The sequence below is a fragment of the Somniosus microcephalus genome, chromosome 23 (assembly GCF_052327205.1).
Source record: "Somniosus microcephalus isolate GS21.2 chromosome 23, FLI_Smic_1.0, whole genome shotgun sequence".
NCBI lineage: Eukaryota > Metazoa > Chordata > Chondrichthyes > Squaliformes > Somniosidae > Somniosus > Somniosus microcephalus.
The window spans coordinates 62915154-62939929 of NC_141009.1; the positions used below are offsets into that span (position 1 = coordinate 62915154).

Genomic DNA, 24776 nt, shown 5'->3' on the forward strand with positions numbered 1-24776 from the left:
CCTCTCTTAGGCTGGTTCAGTCAGACATTAGGGCAGCAATCGCGAGAAGGATCTGGCATCTTGATGGACGATTGGAGATCGGGGGTGGCTGGGGCTGGGGAGGCCCAAGGACTCCTTGCGGGGCCTGGGGGGGAGCAGTCTTATTTCCACAAGGAGTTCCAAAAGGAGAAGATCTTTAAAACTTACCATAGGCAGTTGGCACCTCCCGCCTTGGATCTGCTGCCGGACATCTGACATTGCGACGCCGATGATGTCATCGGCCCGCGACTTTTGAATGTTAACTAGGCCTCCGCTTGCTTTTTGTGGGAACCTCGTTGATGGCACGATTTGGGGTAGTAAAAATGTAAATGGCCGGGAATGGGGTCGGTTTGCTCAATCCTGATAATTTAACCCTCCCCTTAATCCTCTCACCCGTCAGGGTTTAAAATCAAGGCCAATAACTTGTAGATGAGAGACTGGGCACTAAAGTGTAACAGAAGATTGCTCTAGCTGTGTTCAGAGAGAGTAAAACAGAGAAATCGACATTTGTTTCTGATGTGACAAAAATTGTAAAGTCCTTCAAAGTAGCGAAGTACCTACTTGTGGTTTCAAATAAAAGACCCCCATGTAAAAACTATGAAGAACTCAAACCTTTTGATATTTCCAACTGAACAAACCTGATTCTTCAATAGAAGCAATAGAAGCGAGCATTTCTGACAATGTTTCTTTATTTTTTGTTTTCTTATCAGGTCAAGGGTGCCTTCAGCTCAAGATCGGTAAGTACAACACTGCCTGCTACTCATCTCAAAAGAGGGAACACCTGCTTATTATTTTGTCATGGTCACATTAGCAGAGAAATTGGGAGCTCACACCTCTATTCCAGTGAAGCAGGCCAGTCATTTCTTATTCCTGGGGCTGAGGTAATTGGAGTTGGATTTATAATGGGAAGTTTGGGTACATGAAAAATGAGCTCCAAAGAGCTGAATGGCTTTTTCTTATTCTTGAATTTGCTTCTATTATTTATGACAATGAACTTTGTAAAACTATACTGTAAATTAGGGAACCAGTGTTCATTATATAGAGTCATAGGCCTAGAAATTCAGTTGGCGCCGCGCCAGGGCTTTAGCGCCGGAAAGTTAGCGCCGGCGCTAAGTCCCCCTGCGTGCGCCAAAAATTCAGTAGCGCCGCGCCCAAACGGCTGCCGGCGCTACTGAAGGGTGTTTGCGCCTGAAAATGGGCGCTATTCCGGCGCCCGATGCGGTGCGGCAGGCTCGGGAAGTGCAGGCCTCCTCCTTCAGTTAAGGAGGAGCTGCCTGCACCCGCCCGCTGGCCGGTAAACTCATCAGAAAAATGAGCCCGGCACCTCGGGGAAGTGCCGGGCTCGCAGCCCGGAAGCATCTGTTCCGCGGGGGGGGGGTGGAGGAGTCCGGGGAGGGAGGTGCGGGCAGGCGGCCGGCGGGAAAGCGGCCGGCCGCCGCGCGACCTTAAGGCGCAGGCGCTAACTGATGTAAGACTCTGTTGCCAGAGTCTTAGTTGCGGCTGCCACGGGCGAGGCGGCCACAACTGAATTTCGGCGCTGGGGCCCGTCGGCATGGCAACCGGGACGCTGCGCACACCGATGACGTCATCGGTGCCGGCGCAGCGCAACCGGTCTACCGCCGATTCGAGGGCCCCAGGGAATTTCTAAACTGGCTATAACTCCGGCGCTAGGCCCTCTAGCGCCTCAAATGCGGCGCTAAGGCTACTCAATTTCTAGGCCATAGAGTTTTACAGCACAGAAAGAGGCCCTTCGGCCCATCGTGTCTGCGCCGCCCATCCATCCCTGTCCAGTCTAATCCCATTTTCCAGCATTTGGTCCATAGCCTTGTATGCAATGGCATTTCAAGTGCTCATCCAAATGCTTCTTGAATGTTGTGAGGGTTCCTGCCTCTACCACCCTTTCAGGCATTGAGTTCCACATTCCAACCACCCTCTGGGTGAAAAAGTTCCTCCTCAAATCCCCTCTAAATCTCCTGCCCCTTACCCTGAATCTATGCCCCCTTGTTATTGACCCCCCTACTAAGGGGAAAAGTTCCTCTTTATCTACCCTATCTATGCCCCTCATCATTTTGTACACCTCAATCAGGTCCCCCCTCAGCCTTCTTTGCTCCAAGGAAAACAACCCCAGCCTGTCCAGCCTCTCTTCATAGCTGAGGCACTCCATCCCAGGTAACATCCTGGTGAATCTTCTCTGCACCCTCTCCAAAGCAATCACATCCTTCCTATAGTGAGGCGACCAGAACTGCACACAGTACTCCAGCTGTGGCCTCACCAGCGTTTTGTACAGCTCCATCATAACCTCCCTGCTCTTATATTCTATGCCTCGGCTAATGAAGGCAAGTATCCCATATGCCTTTTTAACCACCTTATCTACCTGTTCCGCTGCCTTCAGGGATCTATGTACATGTACACCAAGGTCCCTCTGACCCTCTGTACTTCCTAGGGTCCTACCACTCATTGTGTATTCCCTTGCCTTATTTGTCCGTCCAAAATGCATCACCTCGCACTTTTCAGGGTTAAATTCCATTTGCCACTTTTCCGCCCATCTGACCAACCCGTTTATATCGTCCTGTAGCCTGAGGCTTTCCTCCTCACAATTTACCACCCCACCAATTTTCGTGTTATCTGCGAACTTACTGATCATACCTTTTACATTCTCATCCAAATCATTTATGTAGATCACAAACAACAAGGGACCCAGCACCGATCCCTGAGGTACCCCACTGGACACAGGCTTCCAGTCACAAAAGCAACCTTCGACCATCACCCTCTGCCTCCTGCCACTCAGCCAGTTTAGGATCCAACGCGCCAAGTTGTGCAAGTTAGGTTGATTGGCTATGATAAATTGACCCTTAGTGTTAGGGGGATTAAATACGTGGGGTTACAGGATAGGGTGGGATATGTGTTGGTGTAGGGGTTACAGGGATCGGGTGGGATATGTGTCGGTGCAGGCTCGATGGGCCGAAATGGCCTCTATCTGCACTGTGGGGTTTCTGTGATTTCTGTGAAGGCACCCTGGATCCCATGGGCTCTTACCTTCTTGACCAGTCTCCTATGCGGGACTTTGTCAAAAGCTTTACTGAAGTCCATGTAAACCACATCCACAGCATTTCCCTCATCCACCCCCCTAGTCACCCCCTCGAAAAATTCAATCAGATTTGTCAGACATGATTTACCCTTGACAAAGCCATGCTGACTATCCCCGATTAATCCTTGCCTCTCCAAGTGGAGACTAATTTTGTCCCTCAGAATTTTTTCCAATAATTTCCCTACCACAGATGTTAGACTCACTGGCCTGTAATTCCCTGGTTTATCCCTGCTACCCTTCTTGAATAATGGTACTACGTTAGCTGTTCTCCAGTCCTCTGGTACATCCCCTGTGGCCAGAGAGGTTCTGAAAATTTGTGTCAGAGCCCCTGCAATCTCCTCCTTTGCCTCCCACAGCAGCCTGGGATACATCTCGTCCGGGCCTGGGGATTTATCCACTTTTTGGCCTGCTAAAACCGCTAGCACCTCCTCCCTCTCGATGCTAATATGTTCAAGTATGTCACAGTCCCCTTGCCCGATTTCTATGTCTGCATCGTCTTTCTCCATAGTGAACACAGATGCAAAAAATTCATTTAAAACCCCGCCTACATCATCTGGCTCGACACACAGATTGCCACTTTGGTCCCTAATGGGCCCTACCCTTTCCCTGGTTATCCTCTTGCCCTTAATATACTTATAAAACATCTTAGGATTTTCCTTTATTTTGCTCGCCAGTGTTATTTCATGGCCCCTCCTCGCCCTCCTAATTTCTTTTTTAAGTATGCCCCTGCACTTTTTATACTCCTCTAGGGCTTCTTCCGTCTTTAGTCTTTTGTAACAGCCAAAAGCCCCCCTTTTATTTCTAATGCATTTTTGTATATCCCTTGTCATCCAAGGTTCCCTTTGCTTGTTGGTCCCACCCTTGACCTTTACAGGAACATGTTGGCGTTGTACTCTCTCTATTTCCCTTCTGAAAGTCTCCCACTGTTTTGATGTGGATTTTCCTATAAGTAGCTGCTCCCAGTCCACTTTGGCCAGATCCTGCCTTATCATATTAAAATCGGCCTTCCCCCAATTTAGAGCCCTTATTTCCGGGCCGTCTTTGTCTTTTTCCATGACCACCTTAAATCTCACCGAATTATGGTCGCTGTTGCCAAAATGCTCCCCTACTGACACTTCCACCACTTGCCCGGCTACATTCCCCAGAATTAGGTCCAGTACCGCCCCCTCTCTTGTAGGACTTTCTACATGTTGGCTCAAAAAGCTCTCCTGGTCGCACTTTAAGAATTCTGCACCCTCTAAGCCTTTCACACTCTGACTATCCCAATTTATATTGGGGAAGTTGAAATACCCCACTATTATTACCCTATTATTTTCGCACTTTTCTGAGATTTGCCTACATATCTGTTCCTCTATCTCCCCCTGACTGTTTGGGGGCCTATAGTACACCCCCAGCAAAGTGCTTGCCCCCTTTTTGTTTTTAAGTTCTACCCATATGGCCTCATTAGAGGAACCCGCTAATATATCATCCCTCCTTACAGCAGTAATTGACTCCTTAATTAATATTGCAACACCCCCTCCCCTTTTACACCCCCCTCTGTCTCTCCTGAAGATTCTATACCCCGGAATATTGAGCTGCCAGTCCTGACCCTCCCTCAACCATGTCTCCGTGATAGCAACAATGTCGTACTCCCATGTGTTCAACAACAACTTCAGTTCATCCACCTTATTTGCAAGACTCCTTGCATTAAAATAAATGCCTTCCAGCCCTGCCATATTCTCTTTTGCCTTCACATATTTGCTCTGCCTTCCCAGCTGACTTGTTTTTCCCTCTGCATTTGGCTGTAAATCACCCCCTACTATAGCTCCACTCTGTACCCCATCCCCCTGCCAAGTTAGTTTAAACACCCCCAGCAGTGCTAGCAAACCTCCCCGCAAGGATATTGGTTCCCCTCTGGTTCAGGTGTAAACCGTCCGACTTGTACAAGTCCCACCTTTCCCAGAAGCAGACCCAGTGATCCAGGAAACTAAAGCCCTCCCCCCTGCACCATCCCTTTAGCCACGCATTCATCTGTTCTATCTTCCTATTCCTATACTCACTAGCACGTGGCACTGGGAGTAATCCAGAGATTACAACCCTTGAGGTCCTGCTCTTTAATCCTTCACCTAGCTCCCTAAATTCTTGCTGCAGGACCTCATCCCTCTTTTTACCTATGTCGTTGGTACCAATGTGGACCACGACCACTGGCTGTTCACCCTCCCCCTCCAGAATGCCCTGCAGCCGCTCAGTGACATCCTTGACCCTGGCACCAGGGAGGCAACAAACCATCCTGGATTCACGTCTACGGCCACAGAAACGCCTGTCTGTTCCCCTTACTATAGAATCCCCTACCACTATTGCTCTCCCACTCTTTTTCCCCCCTTCCTGGGCAGCAGGAGCACCCCCAGTGCCAGGAAGTTGGCTGCTGCTGCCTTCCCCTGGTGAGTCATCCCCCTCAACAGTATCCAACTTGGTATACTTGTTTGAAAGGGGGATGTCCGCAGGGGTTCCCTGCACTACCTGCCTGCCTTTGTTGCTCCGCCTGATGGTCACCCCCTGTGCAGCCCTACCCTGAGGCGTGAACAACTCGCTAAACGTGCTATCCACGAGCCTCTCAGCATCGCGCATGCTCCAAAATTCATCCACCCGCAGCTCGAGCGCCGCAATGCGGTCTACAAGTAGCTGCAGCTGGATGCATTTCCTGCACACATGGTCGCCAGGGACACTGGCAGCATCCCTGACTTCCCACATGGAGCAAGAGGAGCAGAACACGGGTCTGAACTCTCCTGCCATGACTTACTCCTTTAATTAATTTAAAAATTTATTCAATACCCCAGTTACAGGTATACTCTAGGGCGCTTTATTTACCAACTATCCCCACTACACCACAGAAATTTACACCACAGAATTCAAGCTTGTATTGAAAAAAGATTGAAATATGATACTGGTCACATTAGTAGAGATCAGGAGCTACAGTTGCATCCAAAGGAAAATGCTCATAGTAACAGGACAGTAACAGTTCACCGTCAGCCCCTGTAAACCGTTACGCTGTAGTAAGGTATAATAGAATACTATCCAATGTGTAACATCATTACTACCACTGAGAAAATCCTTAATGGCAGAACAGTACTTTGGCCATTCAGTTTTGGCACAAAGTTAGAAAAGCGTGCCCAAAAGGGAAATGGCTGTGAACAGCGTCTCAGAGGAGCCAAGAGATTCCGATGTGGGCACCACAAGATCTCCCCCATTGGTGGTTACAAAAAATCTTCAATTTTGCAAACTCTGAGCTTATATGCCACGTTGGCAGTTTGTACTGTCAATAATAGATGTGTTTCTGCTCACACCTTTGTAGTTACAACTATAGTCACCATTTCAGAACAGTTGTTAAATAAGATTGTTTTAATCGTATTTTGATCTCTACAGTTTATTTGTTTTCACTATTATGAAAATTCTTCAATCAAAAAATATTTCAATGAGAATGTGAGAAATCTGAACACAGGGTTTCTGATCCCGTTTCTTTGTTTTGTTTTTCAGAACGAGACAGCGTTCACCTGCAATGCAGTAAGTGCAATACACTCAGTTTGCTTTCTCTTAAAGTAATTTTCCTGAGATAAGCTTCCAGCCACAGTGATGGAAGTTTGAAAACAAGTCAACACTCTGTGCAAACTTGGTAATCCAAAACGAGAGTTTGGTAAGTACCCCATAATACTGTTGATGATTGACCAGCCAACCTGGCTCACTGATGGAATATGGAGGGGTAAACCTGAGAATTGAGGTTGTGATTCTTCTGACTTGGCTTCAAATAATCCTGCAGGTCAAACCCTAAAGGGTAGGGTGGTCCGAGTTAGACAAGCAGCAACAAACGCACTGGTTCTGCTCTAGTAAGATATGTACTACCGTGTAATGGTTATGTTACTGGACTAGTAATCCAGCACTCTGGACTAATAATCCCACCATGACAGTTTGAGAATTTGAATTACATTAAAAAAAAATGTTAAATGTGGAAATAAAAAGCTGGTACCAGTAACAGTGACCATGACGGTGTTGGCTTGTCGTAAAAACCCAACTGGTTCATCAACTTCCCTTCTGGGAAGGAAACCTGGCCGTCGTTACCCAGTCTGGCCTACATGTGACTCCAGTCCCACATCAACATGATTAACTCTTAACTGCCTCCTGAAATGGCATAGCAAGCAACTTTCGATAAGGTCCCACATAAGAGATTAGCGTGCAAAATTAAGGCACATGGGATTGGGGGCAAAGTATTGACTTGGATAGAGAACTGGTTGGCGGACAGAAAGCAAAGAGTTGGAATAAACGGGTCATTTTCCGAGTGGCAGGCAGTGACTAGTGGGGTACCGCAAGGATCGGTCCTAGGACCCCAGCTGTTCACAATATATATTAATGATCTGGACGAGGGAATTGGATGTCATATCTCCAAATTTGCAGACGACACAAAGCTGGGTGGGAGGGTAAGCTGTGAGGAGGGTGTCGTGAAACTCCAGTACGATTTGGACAGGTTGGGTGATTGGGCAGAAGCATGGCAGATGCAGTATAATGTGGATAAATGTGAGGTTATCCACTTTGGTGGCAAAAACAGGAAGGCAGATTATTATTTGAATGACAATAGATTGGGAGAAGGGGAAGTGCAAAGAGACCTGGGTGTTCTTGTGCACCAGTCGCTGAAGGTAAGCATGCAGGTGCAGCAGGCTGTTAAGAAGGCAAAAGGTATGTTGGCCTTCGTAGCAAGAGGGTTCGAGTACAGGAACAAGGATGTCTTGCTGCAGTTGTACAGGGCCTTGGTGAGACCACACCTTGAGTATTGTGTGCAGTTATGGTCGCCTTACCTGAGGAAGGACGTTCTTGCCATGGAGGGAGTGCAGCGAAGATTCACCAGGCTGATACCTGGGATGGCAGGAATGACGTATGAGGAGAGATTGGGACGATTGGGCTTATACTCACTGGAGTTTAGAAGAATGAGAGGGGATCTCATCGAAACCTATAAAATTCTGTCAGGTCTGGACAGACTAGATGCAGGAAGGATATTCCTGATGGCCGGGGAGTCCAGAACCAGGTGTCATAGTCTAAGGATAAGGGGTAAGCCATTTAGGACTGAAATGAAGAGGAATTTCTTCACCCAGAGAGTGGTGAACCTGTGGAATTCTCTGCCACAGAGGGCAGTGGAGGCCAGTTCATTAAATATATTCAAGAAAGAGTTGGATATATTTCTTAAGGCTAAAGGGATCAAGGGATATGGGGAGAAGGCAGGGACAGGGTATTGAATTTGGATGATCAGCCATGATCTCATTGAATGGCGGAGCAGGCTCGAAGGGCCGAATGGCCTACTCCTGCTCCTATCTTCTATGTTTCTATGTTTCTATCAAACCACGCGAAAGGAACAAAAGAATAAAACTGGATGGACCACTAGGCTGTGTGCTAGACATCGAATCAGGACAAAGGCACTTCCAGCCCAGTCAACCCTGCAGGCAGGACAGACCAACAAGAGGTGGGGACACAGTGGTATACATATGGGGTGAGTGGCCATGGGAGCCCTCAAAATTGATTCCGGATTCCATGAAGCCTCATGGCTTCAGGTCATACCACCTACCACCCTCCCTCAGCTGATGATCAGTACGACTTCATGTTAAAGACCACTTGGAGGAAGCACTGAGGGTAGTAAGGACTTCAGTGTCCATCACCAAGAGTGGCTTGGTAGTATCACCACTGACTGAGCTGGCTGAGTCCTGAAGGATTAAGAATAGATCTGGCAGTTCAAAAACTGGGCACCCTTGAGGTGCTGGGGGCCATCAGCAGCAGCAGAATTGTATACCACTACAATCTGTAACCTCATGGCCTGGTATATCACTCACTTCTCCCTCATCAAGCCATATGACCAACTATGGTTCAATGAAGAGTAAAAGAGCATACCGGGAGCAGCACCAGGCATACCTGAAAATGAGGTGCCAACCTGGTGGAGCTACAATATAGGACGACATGCTGCTAAGCAACAGAAGCAGCATGCTATAGACAGAGCAAAGTGATCTCAAAACCAAGGGATGAGGACAAAACTGCAGTCCTGCCATATCCAGTTGCTAATGGTGGTGGCCAGTTAAACAACTAATGGGAAGGGGAGCCTCCATGAACACCCCCAGCCTCAATGATGGTGAAGTCCAACATGTGAGTGCAAAAGAATTAAGAGGGAAAAAGTCATTATACAGGAAACTTTCGATTTACTGGCACCTAAATAACCGGAAATCTCGGTTAACCGGCAAAATTCAGGAGTAGGTTCAGGTAACTTTTATTACTTGCCTTCCTCCATCTGTTGCTGTGCAAGGGTGTGGCTGCAGCTGTTGCTAAGCTCCAGAGACGCTTGGAACTTGTGGCCATTGTTCTGAACCTGTTGCTAAGCAACAGGGTTTGTTGCTTTATACGGAGCTCTCAGCTCTCCGTATCTTTTACTATAGCTTTCGGTTATCCGGAATTTTTGATGAACCGGCACCACGTCGGTCCCGTCCGTGCCGGATAAAAAAAGGTTTCCTGTAGCCCCGTTTGGGGCGCTAACTTTTAAAAGTTGAGAAAATTAGCGCCAGACTCTGATGTTTCTAAACTTCTAAAAAAATTCAGTTTTGCACTAAATCAAGCGCTCTACTTCCTTCTTGGAGTGCAATCAGCAGCAGGTGGGGCGGAGACTTCAGCAGCACATTGGGCCGTGCAGCACTGCTGCGTTCAAAGGCTCCTACCCTCCCTTAAAGGGAAGGGCCATCACTGAAGGCTCTGCAATATAAAAAGTACCTACCTGGACCACCAAGGCAGCCGCGATCAGCCCGACACTCGAGCAGAGTGCTGGGCTGATCGATCACAGGCAGGAACCTGCGCTAAAAACTGCAACAAGAAAAGGAAGGTTTTTTTTACTTACCTCGGCCACCTTGCCTTTAATCATCGTCCCCGAAGCGGCCGGCCGCCCGATGCACACCTCCTGCAGCTGTCGGTGTTTTCGACAGGCGCTGCTGCAGGGGGCGGAAGTCAATTTTGGGTCCGGGCCACTACTGGGGCGATGCGCTTGGCGATGACGTCACGATCTCCAGGCGAAGGAGATCGGGGCACATGCCGTAACACCACTGCAAAACTCCCGCCGAATATGGCAGGAGTCGATGTCAGTGCCGCGTCCGGTCGCAAAGCCATTTTGCATCTCCGGGAGCGCTAACTGGAGACTCAAAGGCTCCCAATTTTGCCCTCAATGTGTTCACAACCATCTTCATCCAGAAGTGTCGAGTAGGCGAGCCTTCTCTGTCTCCTCCTGAGGCCCCCACTATCACAGATGTCAGTCTTCAGTCAATTGGACTCATTCCGCGTGGCATCAAGAAATGGCTCAGCACATTGGACACAGCAAAGGCTATAGGCCTAGACAATATCCTGGTAATAGTGCTGAAGGCTTGTGCTCCTGAACTAGCCGTACCCTTAGCTAAGCTGTTCCAGTACAGCTACAACACTGGCATCTACCCAACAATGTGTAAAATTGCCTAGGTATGTCCTGCCCACAAAAAGCAGGACAAATGCAACCTGGCCAATTACAGCTCCATCAGCCTACTCCCAATGATCAGCCAAGTGATAGATGGAGTCGTTAACAGCACTACCAAGTAGCACTTATTCACCAGTAACCTGCTCACAGACACTTAGGGGTCGATTTTAACTCGGGTGCGGGGAATTGTCGGGTTCCCCGAATTTGGTGTTTCCCACACGAATCTAAATGGGTGTGTGAGATTGATGCAATTTTAACTTGTTGTGTCGGTACCTTTCTACCTAGACACAATTTAGGACTCAGAACTCAGAGATTCAAACATGAAGTGCTTTATTGGAAGGAAAGGAAGTTCTGGAAAGTTTCGAACAAAGAGAGCTAAACTTAACAGAGAACACCCAACCATTTATCTCCTGTGACAGCGCCACCACAGGTGGGAGGAGAACACACAATAGAACACACAATACATAACATTTCCTCCCCTCTTAAATGGAAGGTCCACATTATTCCTCAACAGGCAAGTTACTTTCAATGCACTCAACTAACCTAGGGTAGAGGTAGACTGCCTCAACCCCTGACTTTACCCTGGGGTTTATTCTGCCCCAGTCTTGTGGATAAGTCACTAAGCCTACAGATCCAAGCGTCTTGGAGGACGCCGCTCTCTGACAGGATACCGGCGGTCATCACTGGCTTCCACAGCAGTAGGCATTGACACAGGCCTGGATGGAGAAGGTGCCTGTGTCAGTCGAAAGTCAGGAGTTTGCACAGGTGGAACAGTCTCTTTGACTTCCTGTGTTGGAGAAGAGCACTTGTGGCAAAGGATGCTGGTTTGCGGTATCATCCGGAAACAGTTCAGGCCAACCAGCCGTTGGAGCCTCTGTGGCTGTCTCTGCTCCTAGCAACAGTTGATCTGTGTGTCTTCTCCAGACGACGTCCTCAGCAGTCTCAACCGTGTAAGACACAGGGCCCGTCTGCGCAATCACCGTAGCAGGAACCCATTTCGGTCCAGCGTTGTAGTTTCGAGCTAGGACGTGCTCTCCCGGATGAAACCGTCTCTCCTTGGCTCTTTTCTCTCTCTTTTCAACTTGAGCTTGTTGTTGACAATGGACAACCTGTTCGGCCCTTGGAGGTTTGAGTAAGTCAAAACTTGTCCGCAACTGCCTCTTCATCATGAGCGAAGCTGGGGAAGTTTTGGTTGTGGCATGCGGCTCGTTCCTGTAGGACAACAGGAAGCTGTTCAGACGTTGGTGGATTGAGCCCTGACCTTGCGATGCCTTCAAGGCGTGCTTCAAAGTTTGCACAAACCTTTCTGCCTGGCCGTTAGTAGAGGGATGATAGGGCGCAGACCTGATGTGTTGGACACCATTCACATGCAGGAAGGTTGCAAACTCCTGTGATACAAATTGTGGACCGTTGTCACTTACGAGTTCCGGTGAGCCATAACGGCTGAACATCTCACCAAGTTTCTCAATTGTTTTCTCTGCTGTGGTAGACCTCATCACAGCGACCTCCAGCCACTTGCTACGAGCGTCCACAACCACCATAAACATCTTCTCTTCGAAAGGACCGGCGAAGTCCACATGTACTCGCTGCCACACTTCTGCAGGCCAATCCCAGGGGTGTAGGGTTGCCAGCTGTGGAACATTCCGGACCCTTTGACATGGGGAACATGTTTTGGCTTTCTCCTCAATATTCCCATCGAGACCTGGCCACCAGAAGTAGCTTCTTGCCATTTCCTTCATCCGAACCATCCCACTGTGGCCTGTATGAAGTTGTTGCAGTATAGGTTCCCTCAGAGGTGGCGGAATGATGACACGGCATCCCCAAAGAAGACAACCTGCCTGGACGGAGAGCTCATTTCTTTTTGAAACGTAAGGTTTCAAACTAGGAGAATCTCCTATAGCTCTCCCTCGAATGACATCGTCCATTACCTCAGACAGGACTGGATTGTTGCGGGTGTACCTTCGCACCTGAACTGCAGTGACAGGTGCTCCCTCCACTTGTCTAAAGTAGAAGATGTCTATCTGACGAGGCTCTGGGGGAGTAACAGGCAAGGGTAGCCTCGAGAGACCGTCTGCGTTGCCGTGCAAGTCTGATTTGCGATATTTGATGTCGTATGTGTGTCCTGACAACAGTAAAGCATCCTGCTTGCAGCGAGAGACGGAATTCCGGTGTGGGGCCCGAAGATTGAAGTCAATGGACGGTGGTCCATTAGGAGTGTGAACCTTCTCCCAAACAGGTACTGATGAAATTTTCGAATTCCAAAAACGATTCCCAAGGCCTCGCGCTCGATCTGCGCATAGTTACTCTCGGCCTTGTTCAAAGTGCGTGATGCGAAGGCGATAGGTTTCTCTTCACCCGAAGGCATGATGTGGGATATGACTGCTCCCACACCATATGGTGATGCATCACATGCTAGCTGCACGGGTAGCTTTGGTCGAAGTGTGTCAGGACCTCCAATTTCAGCAATGCTTTCTTTGCTTGGGCGAAAGCTTCGTTGCACAGTTCAGTCCATTTCCATGTTTTGCCTTGACATAGCAACTGATGTAACGGCTTCAGCAATGTTGCTAAGTCTGGAATAAACTTCCCATAGTAGTTAAGTAGCCCCAGAAATGAACGTAACTGGCTCACATTCTGGGGTGCTGGGGCCTCCACGATCGCCTTGACCTTTGACGGCGCCTTATGCAGGCCAGTAGCGTCAATCACATGCCCCAGGTACTCAACTGAAGACTGAAAGAATTCACATTTGTCTTTACGAACTCTGAGTCCGTACTCTTTCAGTCGTTGTAGTGTCGCATCCAAGTTCAGAAGATGATCCTCCTCATTTGTCCCAGTGACAAGGATGTCGTCCAGGTAGCACTGGACTCCTGGCAGTCCACTCAAAATCTGATCCATTGCCCTTTGGAATAGAGCAGGGGCTGACGTAATTCCAAACAGAAGGCGGCAGTACCTGTATAGCCCCTTGTGTGTCACAATTGTCAGCAGCTACTTTGATTTGTCATCGACATGCATTTGTAGATAAGCCTGGCATAAGTCTATTTTGCTGAACTTTTGCCTTCCGGCCAGGCCCGTAAAAAGATCATCAATGAGGGGAAGAGGGTACTGTTCCGCAGACAGCATTGGGTTAATAGTCACTTTAAAATCCCCGCAGATTCGAACAGATCCATCCTTTTTCAGGACTGGAACAATGGGTGTGGCCCATTTGCTCACGCTCACAGGCTCCAGGACTCCATTCTCGACTAAGGCCTCCAAGTTAGCCTCAACTTTTGGCCTAATTGCATAGGGTACAGGTCGGGCTTTGTGAAACTTCGGCTTGCTGTCAGGTTTAATGTCCAGTCTCACGCTGATCTTTTTCATGCTCCCAAGTTCCCCATTGAAGAGTTCTGCATGTTTGTTTAACACTGCAGTCAGACCTGACTCCCCTTTTGACATCATGCGGACTGCAGGCCAGTCCAGCATGATTTTCTCTAGCCACACACGTCCCAGTAGCGACGGGTAATTTCCCTTTACCACATATAGTGGCAGTTTTGCAGTCTGTCCATTCAATTTAACTGTCACCTCAGTGGCGCCTCTCATGGCCACAGGTTCACCGGTATACGTCTTTAGCACAATGTTTGTTGGCTGAAGGGTAAGATGCTTTAGCATTTTATTGTAGACAGTGTCTGAAACAAGGGACACAGCCGCACCTGTGTCGACCTCCATCCGCACTGATTGTCCCTCCACCAGTGGTGACACCCAGTAGCCATTTGAATCACCTGCAACCGTCAGTATATGCACCTCTTCCTCCTCAGAGGTGTCGCTCCCCTCTGTTTTGCTTGTTCCATCATACTGCACTGAATGAACACTCTTTTTCCTCTCTTGTCCAAATACAGACATTTTGCTTCCATGCTTCCCAGCACTGCCTGTTCTTTTTTTACCTCTACAGGCGCGTTCAATGTGACCCTTTGTGCCACAATTTCGGCATTCCAGCTCCGTACACCAGCAGTCATTAGCGTGATGGCCCGTTTTCCCACAACGGTAACATGTGCCGTTCCGCGCACCTTTAGGCTCAGACGACACCTTGTGAACTCTCCCTGTTGAACTCAACTGGTGAGCCTCCTTTTCCGCCATCTCCATGGAGACACTATCTTCAATGGCCTTTTCAAGAGTAAGGTTGTCCTCAGTAAGAAGGCGCTTCTGTGTGGCTGCATTTTGCAGACCACACACACGTCTGTCTCTAATGGTGTCATTCAGCACCTCCTTGAACTGACAGTGTTCCGACAACCTTTTTAAAGCAGCAATAAACATCGTCACTGATTCCCCCTCCTCTTGATGCCGTTTGTGAAATCTAAATCTCTCAGCAATAACCAGAGGTTTTGGTGAAAAATGTGTTCCAAGAATTTCCACTAGTTGCTTATATGTTTTAGTTCCTGGCTTATCTGGCTGCACGAGGCTGCGAAGTAAATTGAATGTCTTCGGCCTGATTACACTCAAAAAGGTAGGCACGACCTTTTCATTTGCCACCGCATTCGCCAATACAAAATAGTCAAAACGTTCCATACATGCGCTCCATTGCTCCACATTTTCATCAAAATCACCGATGTTTCCTAATATAGTAGCCATCTCACGTTTCAAATTAAAATTTCTGTTTACTCACTGCACCTGTAACGTACGCAGATTCATCCGCTCCTCGTTGCCACTTGTTGTGTCGGTACCTTTCTACCTAGACACAATTTAGGACTCAGAACTCAGAGATTCAAACATGAAGTGCTTTATTGGAAGGAAAGGAAGTTCTGGAAAGTTCCGAACAAAGAGAGCTAAACTTAACAGAGAACACCCAACCATTTATCTCCTGTGACAGCGCCACCACAGGTGGGAGGAGAACACACAATAGAACACACAATACATAACATAACTCAATTGGCCAATTGATTTCCAACGTGTGGGAACCCTTGGCAAATGAGTATTTCCAGTCAGAAAGTCGCATAATATGACGTCATTATTGCTGCTGCATTTAGGGTCTGCAACAAGCCTTGCTTCTTCTGCAGGCTGCCAACCTTTTGGCATTTGCTGATGCACTGAGCTGGAAGCAGAATGGCAAGAAAGACCGAGGCCTGCCCCCGTTTTGACGATGTTGCCCTGCAGGCTTTAGTGGAGGGAGCAAGAGCTCACAAGGAGGTGCTCTTCCCTTCATCAGGGAGGAAAATGCCTCCCCAGCAGACAAAGGCTGCATGGCTGCAAGTGGCAGAGGAGGTTAACTCCTTATCGGCTACCCGCAGAACCTGGATACAGTGCAGGAAGAGATTTCATGACCTTCAGCACACTGGAAAAGTGAGTATGAAGTTCCCATCACTCTCAATCTGATCTCCATTGCCTAGTCCTCACCAGCACTCAGCTTTAGCAATCTCTTCCTCCACATCCCACTTGACACTGACATCCATGCACCCTTACCCATTCCCTTTCTCTCTATGCTCACATTCACCTAACTATTCGACTATGCAGCCCTCACACTCTCACTCTGATGCTATGAAAACAACTGACAACACACAGGGAGGGCCCTTGGTCTTGCCACCTCACTCCATCTTTGTCTCCTTCTAAGCATCTATGCTATGGATTCTCTACACTCACTCCTTCATTCTCATTCAAACTCCACTTGTCTCCCTCATTGCAGGAAAAGAGAGCTCACAATAAAAGAGAACGAGCGAGGACAGGAGGAGGGCCACCATCAGTAGCCCACCTCACCCCCTGGGAGGAGGCGGTCCTGGAGATCGTAGGACTGGAGGATGATGCGCAAGTGGGGGACGGACAGACGGGTGCATCACAGCAAGCTGGTGACAGAATAGTTTTCCATCTCTCTCATTGACATTGCATGAGTCATTGATAATGATTCTGAAGCTATAACAGATGGACCTATGATCATCTGCAATATGCAATGTGCATGTAACCTTGACCTCATATCTCTAACTCTTTCCTTTACTCCCCCACAGGACCATCGAGAGCCACTGTCCAGGAGGAAAAGCCTGAGCTTCCAGACTCCTCAGAGGAATCTGCAACCTCTGAGGGCGCAGCATCAGCAGAATTCAGCGCCTCCAGCACCAGCGCAAACACTCACACCTCGGTGGGACCTTTGGGACATAGAGTAGTGTTGTCACCTGGTGTATCACAGCTCACAAGTGAGCATCAGCAGATTGTGGAGACGGGCAGCTGTGGAGAGTGCTAGTTGGAGGGTGCGGGACTCTGCCAGCTCGGCTCTGCTGCATGTCGACCCTCTGCCTCTGGGTCCATCCATAAGATCAGCGGGGCTGGAACTCCAGGAACAGATGCAGGAGTCTCTGGCAGGTTTTGTCTCCAGGGCCGATGTGGGTGTGGAGCGAATGGAGGAGTCCATAGCGAACATGAGCAGAGCCTTTGTGGAGTCATTGGCGCATGAACGCATCACCATGGAAAGGATTGCAACCTCCATGGAGGAGATAAGTCGCCAGGGTATGGAAAACATGGTGAGTGTTCATAATAGAATGAGATCTCTTGAGGAGCGATGGGCATCTATTGAACAGAGAAACCAGACCTTCATGGAAGTCCTTCTGAGTAGGACTGCCAGTGCAGATACGGGTCCCCATGGCCCCCTGATGTGCAGCAAGGTGCTCTCAAGCCACTTCCAAGCGCTGGCCCCTTCTGGCCTGTGCAGCTTCAGGTGGTTGAGCAGCAGCCTGGCGCTCCTGTTGCTGCTGCTGTTGTTCCTGGTTCTGCTGGTGCTGCGGCTGGTGTTCGAGCTCATGTAATGCCCAGAATGGAAGGAAATAAATGGCTCCCATGCTTCTGGTATATGCCTCCGTTGAGGAAGCGCTGAGTGAGGGTGGCGAGCAGGGTTTCCCAGGAGGTCACACTGGAGATGTGTGTGAGGCTCCAACCTTCCACAGGTGTGGTTAAGCCTGGTAAAAGTTGCCCCAGGCCTGAAACAACAAAGTCCTGCCACCTGAAAATGATGACTGATCAAATCTCCTCTTTAATGGTTGACCTGCAGCTGATAGTCAGCAAGCCAATAGTGCTCACGCCAGGTTTCACAGGCGTGATCCCCACCAGGCGTGTTTTACGTGGGAAAAGGGTTAAAAATGCAAGGGCCTGTTGAAATGGGATTATGAAGGCCAATTATTGCTGATTAAGGGCCTTAAAGACCAGTCCCGCCTGTTGGAGGTGGGTCTGATTCGGGACCATCAGACACGCCTGGGTTAAAATGGCTCGGGGTCGGGAACCAGGCGGGGGGTTCCCGACCCCCAGTTTTTGCAATTTTAACCCCCCACACGCCTCAAAGCCCGCCTCACGGCTGAGTTAAAATCAACTCCTTAGTTTGGGTTCTGCCAGAATCATTCAGTCACAGATCTTATTACATCCTTGAACCAAACATAAACGCAAGCTGAATTCCAGAGCTGCGTCGAGAGTGACTGCCCTTGACATCAAGGCAGCATTTGACTGAATGTGGCACCAAGGAGCCCTCGTAAAACTGAAGTCAATGGGAATCAGGGGGAAAACTCACCAGTGGCTGCAGTCATACCTGGCACAAAAGAACACGGTTATGGTTGTTGGAGGCCAATTATCTCAGCCCCACGACATTGCTGTAGGAATTCCTCAGGGCAACTATCTTCATCTGCTTCATCAATGCCCTTCCATCCATCATACGTGGGGCTGTTAGCTGATGATTGTACAGTGTTCAACTCCATTCGCAATTCCTCAGATAATGAAGCAATCAATGCCCGTATGCAGCAAGACTTGGACAACATCCAGGCTTTGGGCTGATAAGTGGCAAATAACATTTGCACTACAAAAGTGCCAGGTAATGACTGTATCGATTTCTTTGTGGGTTCAATGACGAGACATTTATGAAAGAGAATGACTTTTAATCTAAAGTCTGTTCAACTCTTTATACAGCATTTACAGGAGACATCAAGCTAGTGATGCATCTAGAACGAAACTGAAACTAAACTCAACTGCCTTGCTTGTCTCGGTCACATGACCTCTGCTGGTCAGGCATAAGTAATCAATACCTGCAAACATGCTGGTAAGACATCATAATCAAACAGGCAAATAACATCACTATTTGCTGATATCATTACATCTCCTTTTCTTAAAACAAAAGTATTTTACTTTTAACTAACAACATGTTTTCTTTGTATTAATCTGCATTTTAACTGTAACACTTAATGAACTTACATTATCATTATCATGATCAAGGTTTTTTAACCTTGCTTTGTGTGTTCACATGAAATCTGTCAATACACTAGAACTTGAAGAAAGAATAAGATAACATTACTTCCTTCTCTAACAATAGTCCTTAAATTTGCTCAATGAGTCTCTCAGGAGGCTTCACGTGTCTTGAGGATTTTCTGATTGATTGTCCTTGAATCTGAGTTGTTGCCTCAGATGATTGGTCCTCAGCTGTGTGATCAGGTTGTTCAACAGTATCAGTCTCTTGACCTGCTGTGGCTGGTCCCATGAGAAGATCTCGACGATTTCTTCTCAGAACAGCACCCTCATCTGTCTGAATGGTGTATGATCTTGGTTGAACTTCACTCAGGACAGTTCCCTTCTGAGTCCATGTGTTTGTTTTGTCTTTCAACCTTACTTGGTCACCAGTGTGGAGTTCAGGTAGGTTTTGTGTTCCTCTGTCATAGTAGTACTTTTGCTTTTCTTTCTGTTGTTCTTTGAACTTCCTCACTTTCTCCCCCTCTTTTGTTTTCAGGAGGTTCTCCGGGATAGGTAGATTTGACCTTAGCCAACGTCCCATCAGGAGTTGGGCTGGTGACATACCACACTCGAGCGGCGTTGTGCGGTATACAAGCATGCTCTGGTAGAAGTCAGTTCCACTGTCTTTTGCCTTGTACATCAGTCTTTTCACTGTGTTCGCGGGCTCTCCTGGGTCAACAGCTCTGGACAACGTGTCTGCTGTATACATCAGCTTACCCGGTGTGTACGCAACATTCAGTTCATCATAGACTGTCTCTCCTTCGCTTTCCACAACGAGGACTCTCTTTACCAGGTTCAGTCTCTCACAGGCTTTTAAACCTAGTATGGCTTGCACATCCTTTGGCACCACAATTAATGCTAGCGTGTGCTCTCTGTCCTTGTGTGTTACTTTGACAATGCATCTTCCTTTCACTGGTATTTCAGTACCTGAGTATCCTGTCACTTTCACCTTTATTCCATGTATCTTTGGTCTGGGTCTAATTTTCTTAAAATCAGTCTCTGATATCACATTAACTTGTGCTCCAGTATCCAATTTAAATGGAATGTGTATGTCATTCACTTTTAGTGTCAACATCCAGTCTCTTTCTTCTTTTTTGTTTTCAGACACAACATCTACATTGAACTCCTCTATCTCGCTTTCATCTACTGCATGGACCTTGCTTTGTTGCGCTTGGTTCTTACAGCAACGGGCATAATGGTTGTTCTTGTTGCAACTATTGCATGTTTTACCATATGCTGGACACTTTCTTGGTGTATGCTGTGTACCGCATCGACTACATGACTTCCGATTGTCCCTTTCATTTTCGTTCGCTGGCCACGCCTCTTTTTTCACATTGGCGCTCTTTTTGTTAAACGGTTTGTATCCATTCTTTCTCACTGCATCCACGTTGCAGCTATTGTCACTGAACAGCTCCTTTGCCTGCAACTTCACAGTCTCTGTAGCCCTACACAGTGCTATGGCTTTTCCCAGGTCTAGATCTTGCTCTCTTAGCAGTCTTTCCCTTAGACCATTATTCGGAATACCACACACCAGTCTGTCTTTTATCAGCGAGTCTGTCAGTCCCCCAAATTCACATGATTTGCTTCGGTTTCTCAGTTCAGTCACATACTGATCAATAGTCTCACCCGTTTTCTGTACACATGTGAAAAATCTGTGCCTCTCAAACGTCACGTTACGTTTAGGTATGCAGTAGGCCTCAAACTGTTCCATTATTTTATCTAGCTTCATTTTGTCTCCATCAGCAGCGAATGTGAAGTTATTATACACCTCCAGCGCTTCATCACCCACGACATGTAAGAACACTGACGATTTCTTATTATCACTTTTCTCATCAGCTCCGATTGCTGATAAATACAACCCCACACGTTGTTTGAACCTTCTCCAATTTTCAGCCACATTACCTGTCAACTGAAGCGTCGCCGGTGGGTGTAAACCTTCCATTTTTTCACTTCGTTAGCTATTCTCCAATGGTAAGCAACGATGTTCTCTTGTGGCTTGCTAATTTGTGGAGAGCTGCTTTAACTTCAGATTTTTTCTCTTCATCTCTTTCAATCACTTCTGACACCATGTATTGATTTCTTTGTGGGTTCAATGACGAGACATTTATGAAAGAGAATGTCTTTTAATCTAAAGTCTGTTCAACTCTTTATACAGCATTTACAGGAGACACGATGCTTGTGATGCATCTAGAACGAAACTGAAACTAAACTCAACTGCCTTGCTTGTCTCGGTCACATGACCTCTGCTGGTCAGGCATAAGTAATCAATACCTGCAAACATGCTGGTAAGGCATCATAATCAAACAGGCAAATAACATCACTATTTGCTGATATCATTACAATGACCATCTCCAACAAGAAAAAGCATAGCCACCACCGCTTGACATTCAACGGGATTGCCATTGCTGAATCCCCCACCATCAACATCCTGGGAGTCACCATTGGTCAGAAACTTAACTGGACCAGCCATATAAATACTGTGGCTACAAGAGCAGGTCAGAGGCTGGGTATTCTGCGATGAATGACTCACCACCTGACTCCCCAAAGCCTTTCCACCACCTACAAGGCACAAGTCAGGAATGTGATGGAATACTCTCCAATTTCCTGGACGGGTGCATTTTCAACAATAGTGAAGAGGCTCTACACTATCCAGGACAAAGCAGTCCACTGGCTTAAACATCTGCTCCCTCAACTATCGGCATCCTGTGGTAGCAGTACGCACTATCTACAGGATGCACTGCAGCAACTTGACAAGGGCTTCGGCAACATCTCTCAAACCCGCGACCTCCACCACCTAGAAGGACAAGGGCAGCAGTTGCCTCCAAGTTCCCCTCCAAGTCACACAGCATCCTGACTTGGACATATATCACCATAACTTCGTTGTCACTAGGAAAAATTCCTGGAATTCCCTAACAGCACTGTGAGAGCAATGTTCCCTGTATTTTTTGGGGGGCCACGCAGCCCTTTTAACGGACTGCGCGACCCATTTAAAAGTCCACGCATGCGCGTTTTTTTCAATTCAAAAGCCGGCTGCCCGGGACCCCTGGAGTGTAGCTGCGCAGTTTAAAGTGAACATTGTGTGGGAGTACCGTCACTACACGGACAGCAGCGGTTGTGGTTTTAGATGCAGGTTTTGTCAAGTCAGCTCCGTTGCACAGCAGGGGTTTGCGGAGTGGTGGCAAGTTACGATCTGAATGATTCAGGGATTTGACTGTGAAAGGGCCCTGGGTAGTTCAAACCGAGTGAGGCTGAGAAGTTCTGATAGCTGATGCCATAAATGTTTTAGGGATTGGGCCCCACCTTCGTTCCCTTCTTCATTAAGCTCTGCTAGGCCTCATTCTCCTCTACCAAAACCATCCATTACTCTAGGATCGTCCTGAGGGGAAAAGATTACCCCGGGCTTCTTTTTTCTAGGAGTAACCACTTCCTTAAATCTTTCCCCTGCCCTTCCACTCTCAAGTGCAAGCAGTCATGGATCTCATAGTCACCGAGAGAGAGGCCATCCATTCAGGTGCCTTTGCTACTTTGACCCCGTACTCTTTCTCACCAAACCAAATCTCCCACAGCCCCCCTCCTATCCTAGCTCTAAACATCTGTCTCCCACTAATTCTTCCCCATCACCCCTTATTCCCTCTTCAAGAACATTTCATCCATGAGACCTACCTCATGCTCCCTTGATCCCATACCTACATAACTCTGGACCACCTGGTTTTCTTCCTTTCAAAACATTAAAACCCACCATCGATTCGTCTACCCTCAATAACTACCACTGCATCTCCATTCTTCATTTCTTCTCCAAGTTCATTGAACATGTTGTCTCCCAGAACCCTGCCAATCTCACCTGTAAATCTCTGTTTGAATCCGTCCAATCAGGTTTCCAGCATTCCACTAGCGTGAAGCAGGCTTAACTAAACTCACAAATGATATTTTTTGTGACTGTGATTATGTTGCATTATCTAACCTTGACCATTGCAGCCTTTGACATGGTCACCATACCATCCTCCTCCAGTGCTTCTCTTTTGTCCAGCTCAGTGGAATTGCTCTGTCTTATCTATCTGATTGTAGCCAGATCAGCTAGAGTAATGGCTTCTCTTCCCACTCCCACGCAGTCACCTCCAGAGTCACAATAGGATCTATCACTTGCCCTTTCCTCTTCCTCATGTACATGCTGCCGCTTGCAACATCATCTGCAGGCATGCGGTCAGTTTCCACATGTAAGCTGATGACAGCTGGGTAATTTGCTCCAAGGAAACATTGGGAAGACCAAGGTCATTGCCTTTGGTCCTTGGCATTAACTCTGTACCCTCGCCACTGGCTCCAGTCCCTTCCCTGGTTCAGGCTGAACTAGACTGTTTGCTGTATTGGCATTCTGTTCAACCCCAATCTGAGCTTCTGACCCCATATCCTCTCTATCACAAAAGCCACCTAGTTCCACCTTCGTGCCGTTACCCACCTCCTTAGCCTATCTGGCACTGAAAACTTAATTTATGCCTTTTCATCCCCAGAATTGATTACTTCAATATTCTACTGACCAGCCTCCCATGCTCCACCCTCCAGAAATTTCAACTCATCCAAAATCCTGTTGTGTATATTAAAACCCGCACCAATTTCTGCTCACCCATCACCTCGCCCTTGCTGACCTACATTGGCTCCCGATCCCACAGTGCCTCAAATTTTAAATTCTCATCCTTGTGTTTAAATCTCTCCATGGCCTCACCCCTTGCTATCTCTGTAATCTCTTCCAGCCCTCCAAACTCGCTCCTACCAAACTCTCCGGCATCTTATGTGTCCTTCCTTCCTCTTGCCCCACCATTGGCGGCCATACCTTCAGCTGCCTGTGCCCCATATTTTAGAGTTCCCTCCCTATAGCCCTCTGTTTCTTCACCTCCTCACTTCCCTCTCCTCCTTTAAAACCCTCCTTAAAACTCATCTCTCTGACAAAATCTTTAGTCAGCCCTCCTAATATCTCCTTCTTTATCTTGACACCTGTTTATCCTTATGCCTCTCTGAAGTGCCTTGGGACATTTTTCTACTGCACAGGAGCTATATAAATGCAAGCTGTTGTTGACAGTACTCACACTTTTTGGTGTTTCTTGCTGGTAAAAATCAAGTCCTCAACAGAATGTAAAAATGCCAATATTTTTAGGGAGTATTTCTAATGTTTTTTTGTATTCTTAGAAGGCCGAGAGCACCTTTAGCTCAAGAAAGGTCAGTACAAAAAACTCACTGCTGAATTATTACAGTAATTTGATGAAAATGTTTGTCTAGAAAGAGGTAGCCATTGTGTATTGAAATAATAAAGCTAATCAAAATTTAATAGGCATTGCAAAATTAATAACATGTATCACTTCGGCTAACCTGTTTTTTCCTTTGCCCCTAATCTTTCTTCTTTTCCATTTGTCTTTTATTTATAGCCTGTAATTTACTGTGTGCAATATTGGTGCACAATTGCTAATGATTTTGTCTGATGATTATTTTCAATGAGTTAAATCCTCCTTTAAAATACCATAGGAACATTGTACATGAATGTCCACACATTAATTAAAATTTACCTTTAACCTTTCCTAATGAATGTAACCCTGCATTGGGGAAGAGACACAACTCAGGATCTTGGAAAGGTCTCAGTCCTTAATCTTTGCAGAGTACATCGTGCCCATTACTTTTTGATTCACCTGCAAGGAAATCTTGGATAACTTATGAAAGCAACTTCCAGTAATGGTCAGAGCAGACACGACCTGCTGGGTCCACTGTGTCTCCACTGACTGGAAGCACACCTCAACAGTCACGGACTCAGCAATTAATTTCTGCAAAATGGAGTCCTGTCAACTGCGTTTGGCAGCACTGAGCTTGATTCAGGGCTCTGGGACTGGGCATTAGGATCCTAAAGCTTTGGACACCTCTGTTAGAAGCCTACTGCAGAGTTGCTACTTTGGGGGTGATTGTCATGGGCTTGGGGGACAT

General features: G+C 47.4%; 1 protein-coding gene across 5 annotated transcripts in view; it reads left to right on the top strand.

Annotated features, from left to right (window-relative positions):
• Positions 1–24776, top strand: part of LOC147101904 (uncharacterized) — a 232868-nt gene that overhangs the window by 183936 nt on the left and 24156 nt on the right. For all 5 annotated transcript variants that reach the window (XM_085965923.1, XM_085965924.1, XM_085965927.1 and 2 more), the window contains 3 exons: positions 729–755; positions 6620–6646; positions 23994–24023. In XM_085965923.1, the coding sequence (XP_085822049.1) occupies positions 729–755; positions 6620–6646; positions 23994–24023 (84 nt within the window). The remainder of the gene's footprint in view (positions 1–728; positions 756–6619; positions 6647–23993; positions 24024–24776) is intronic.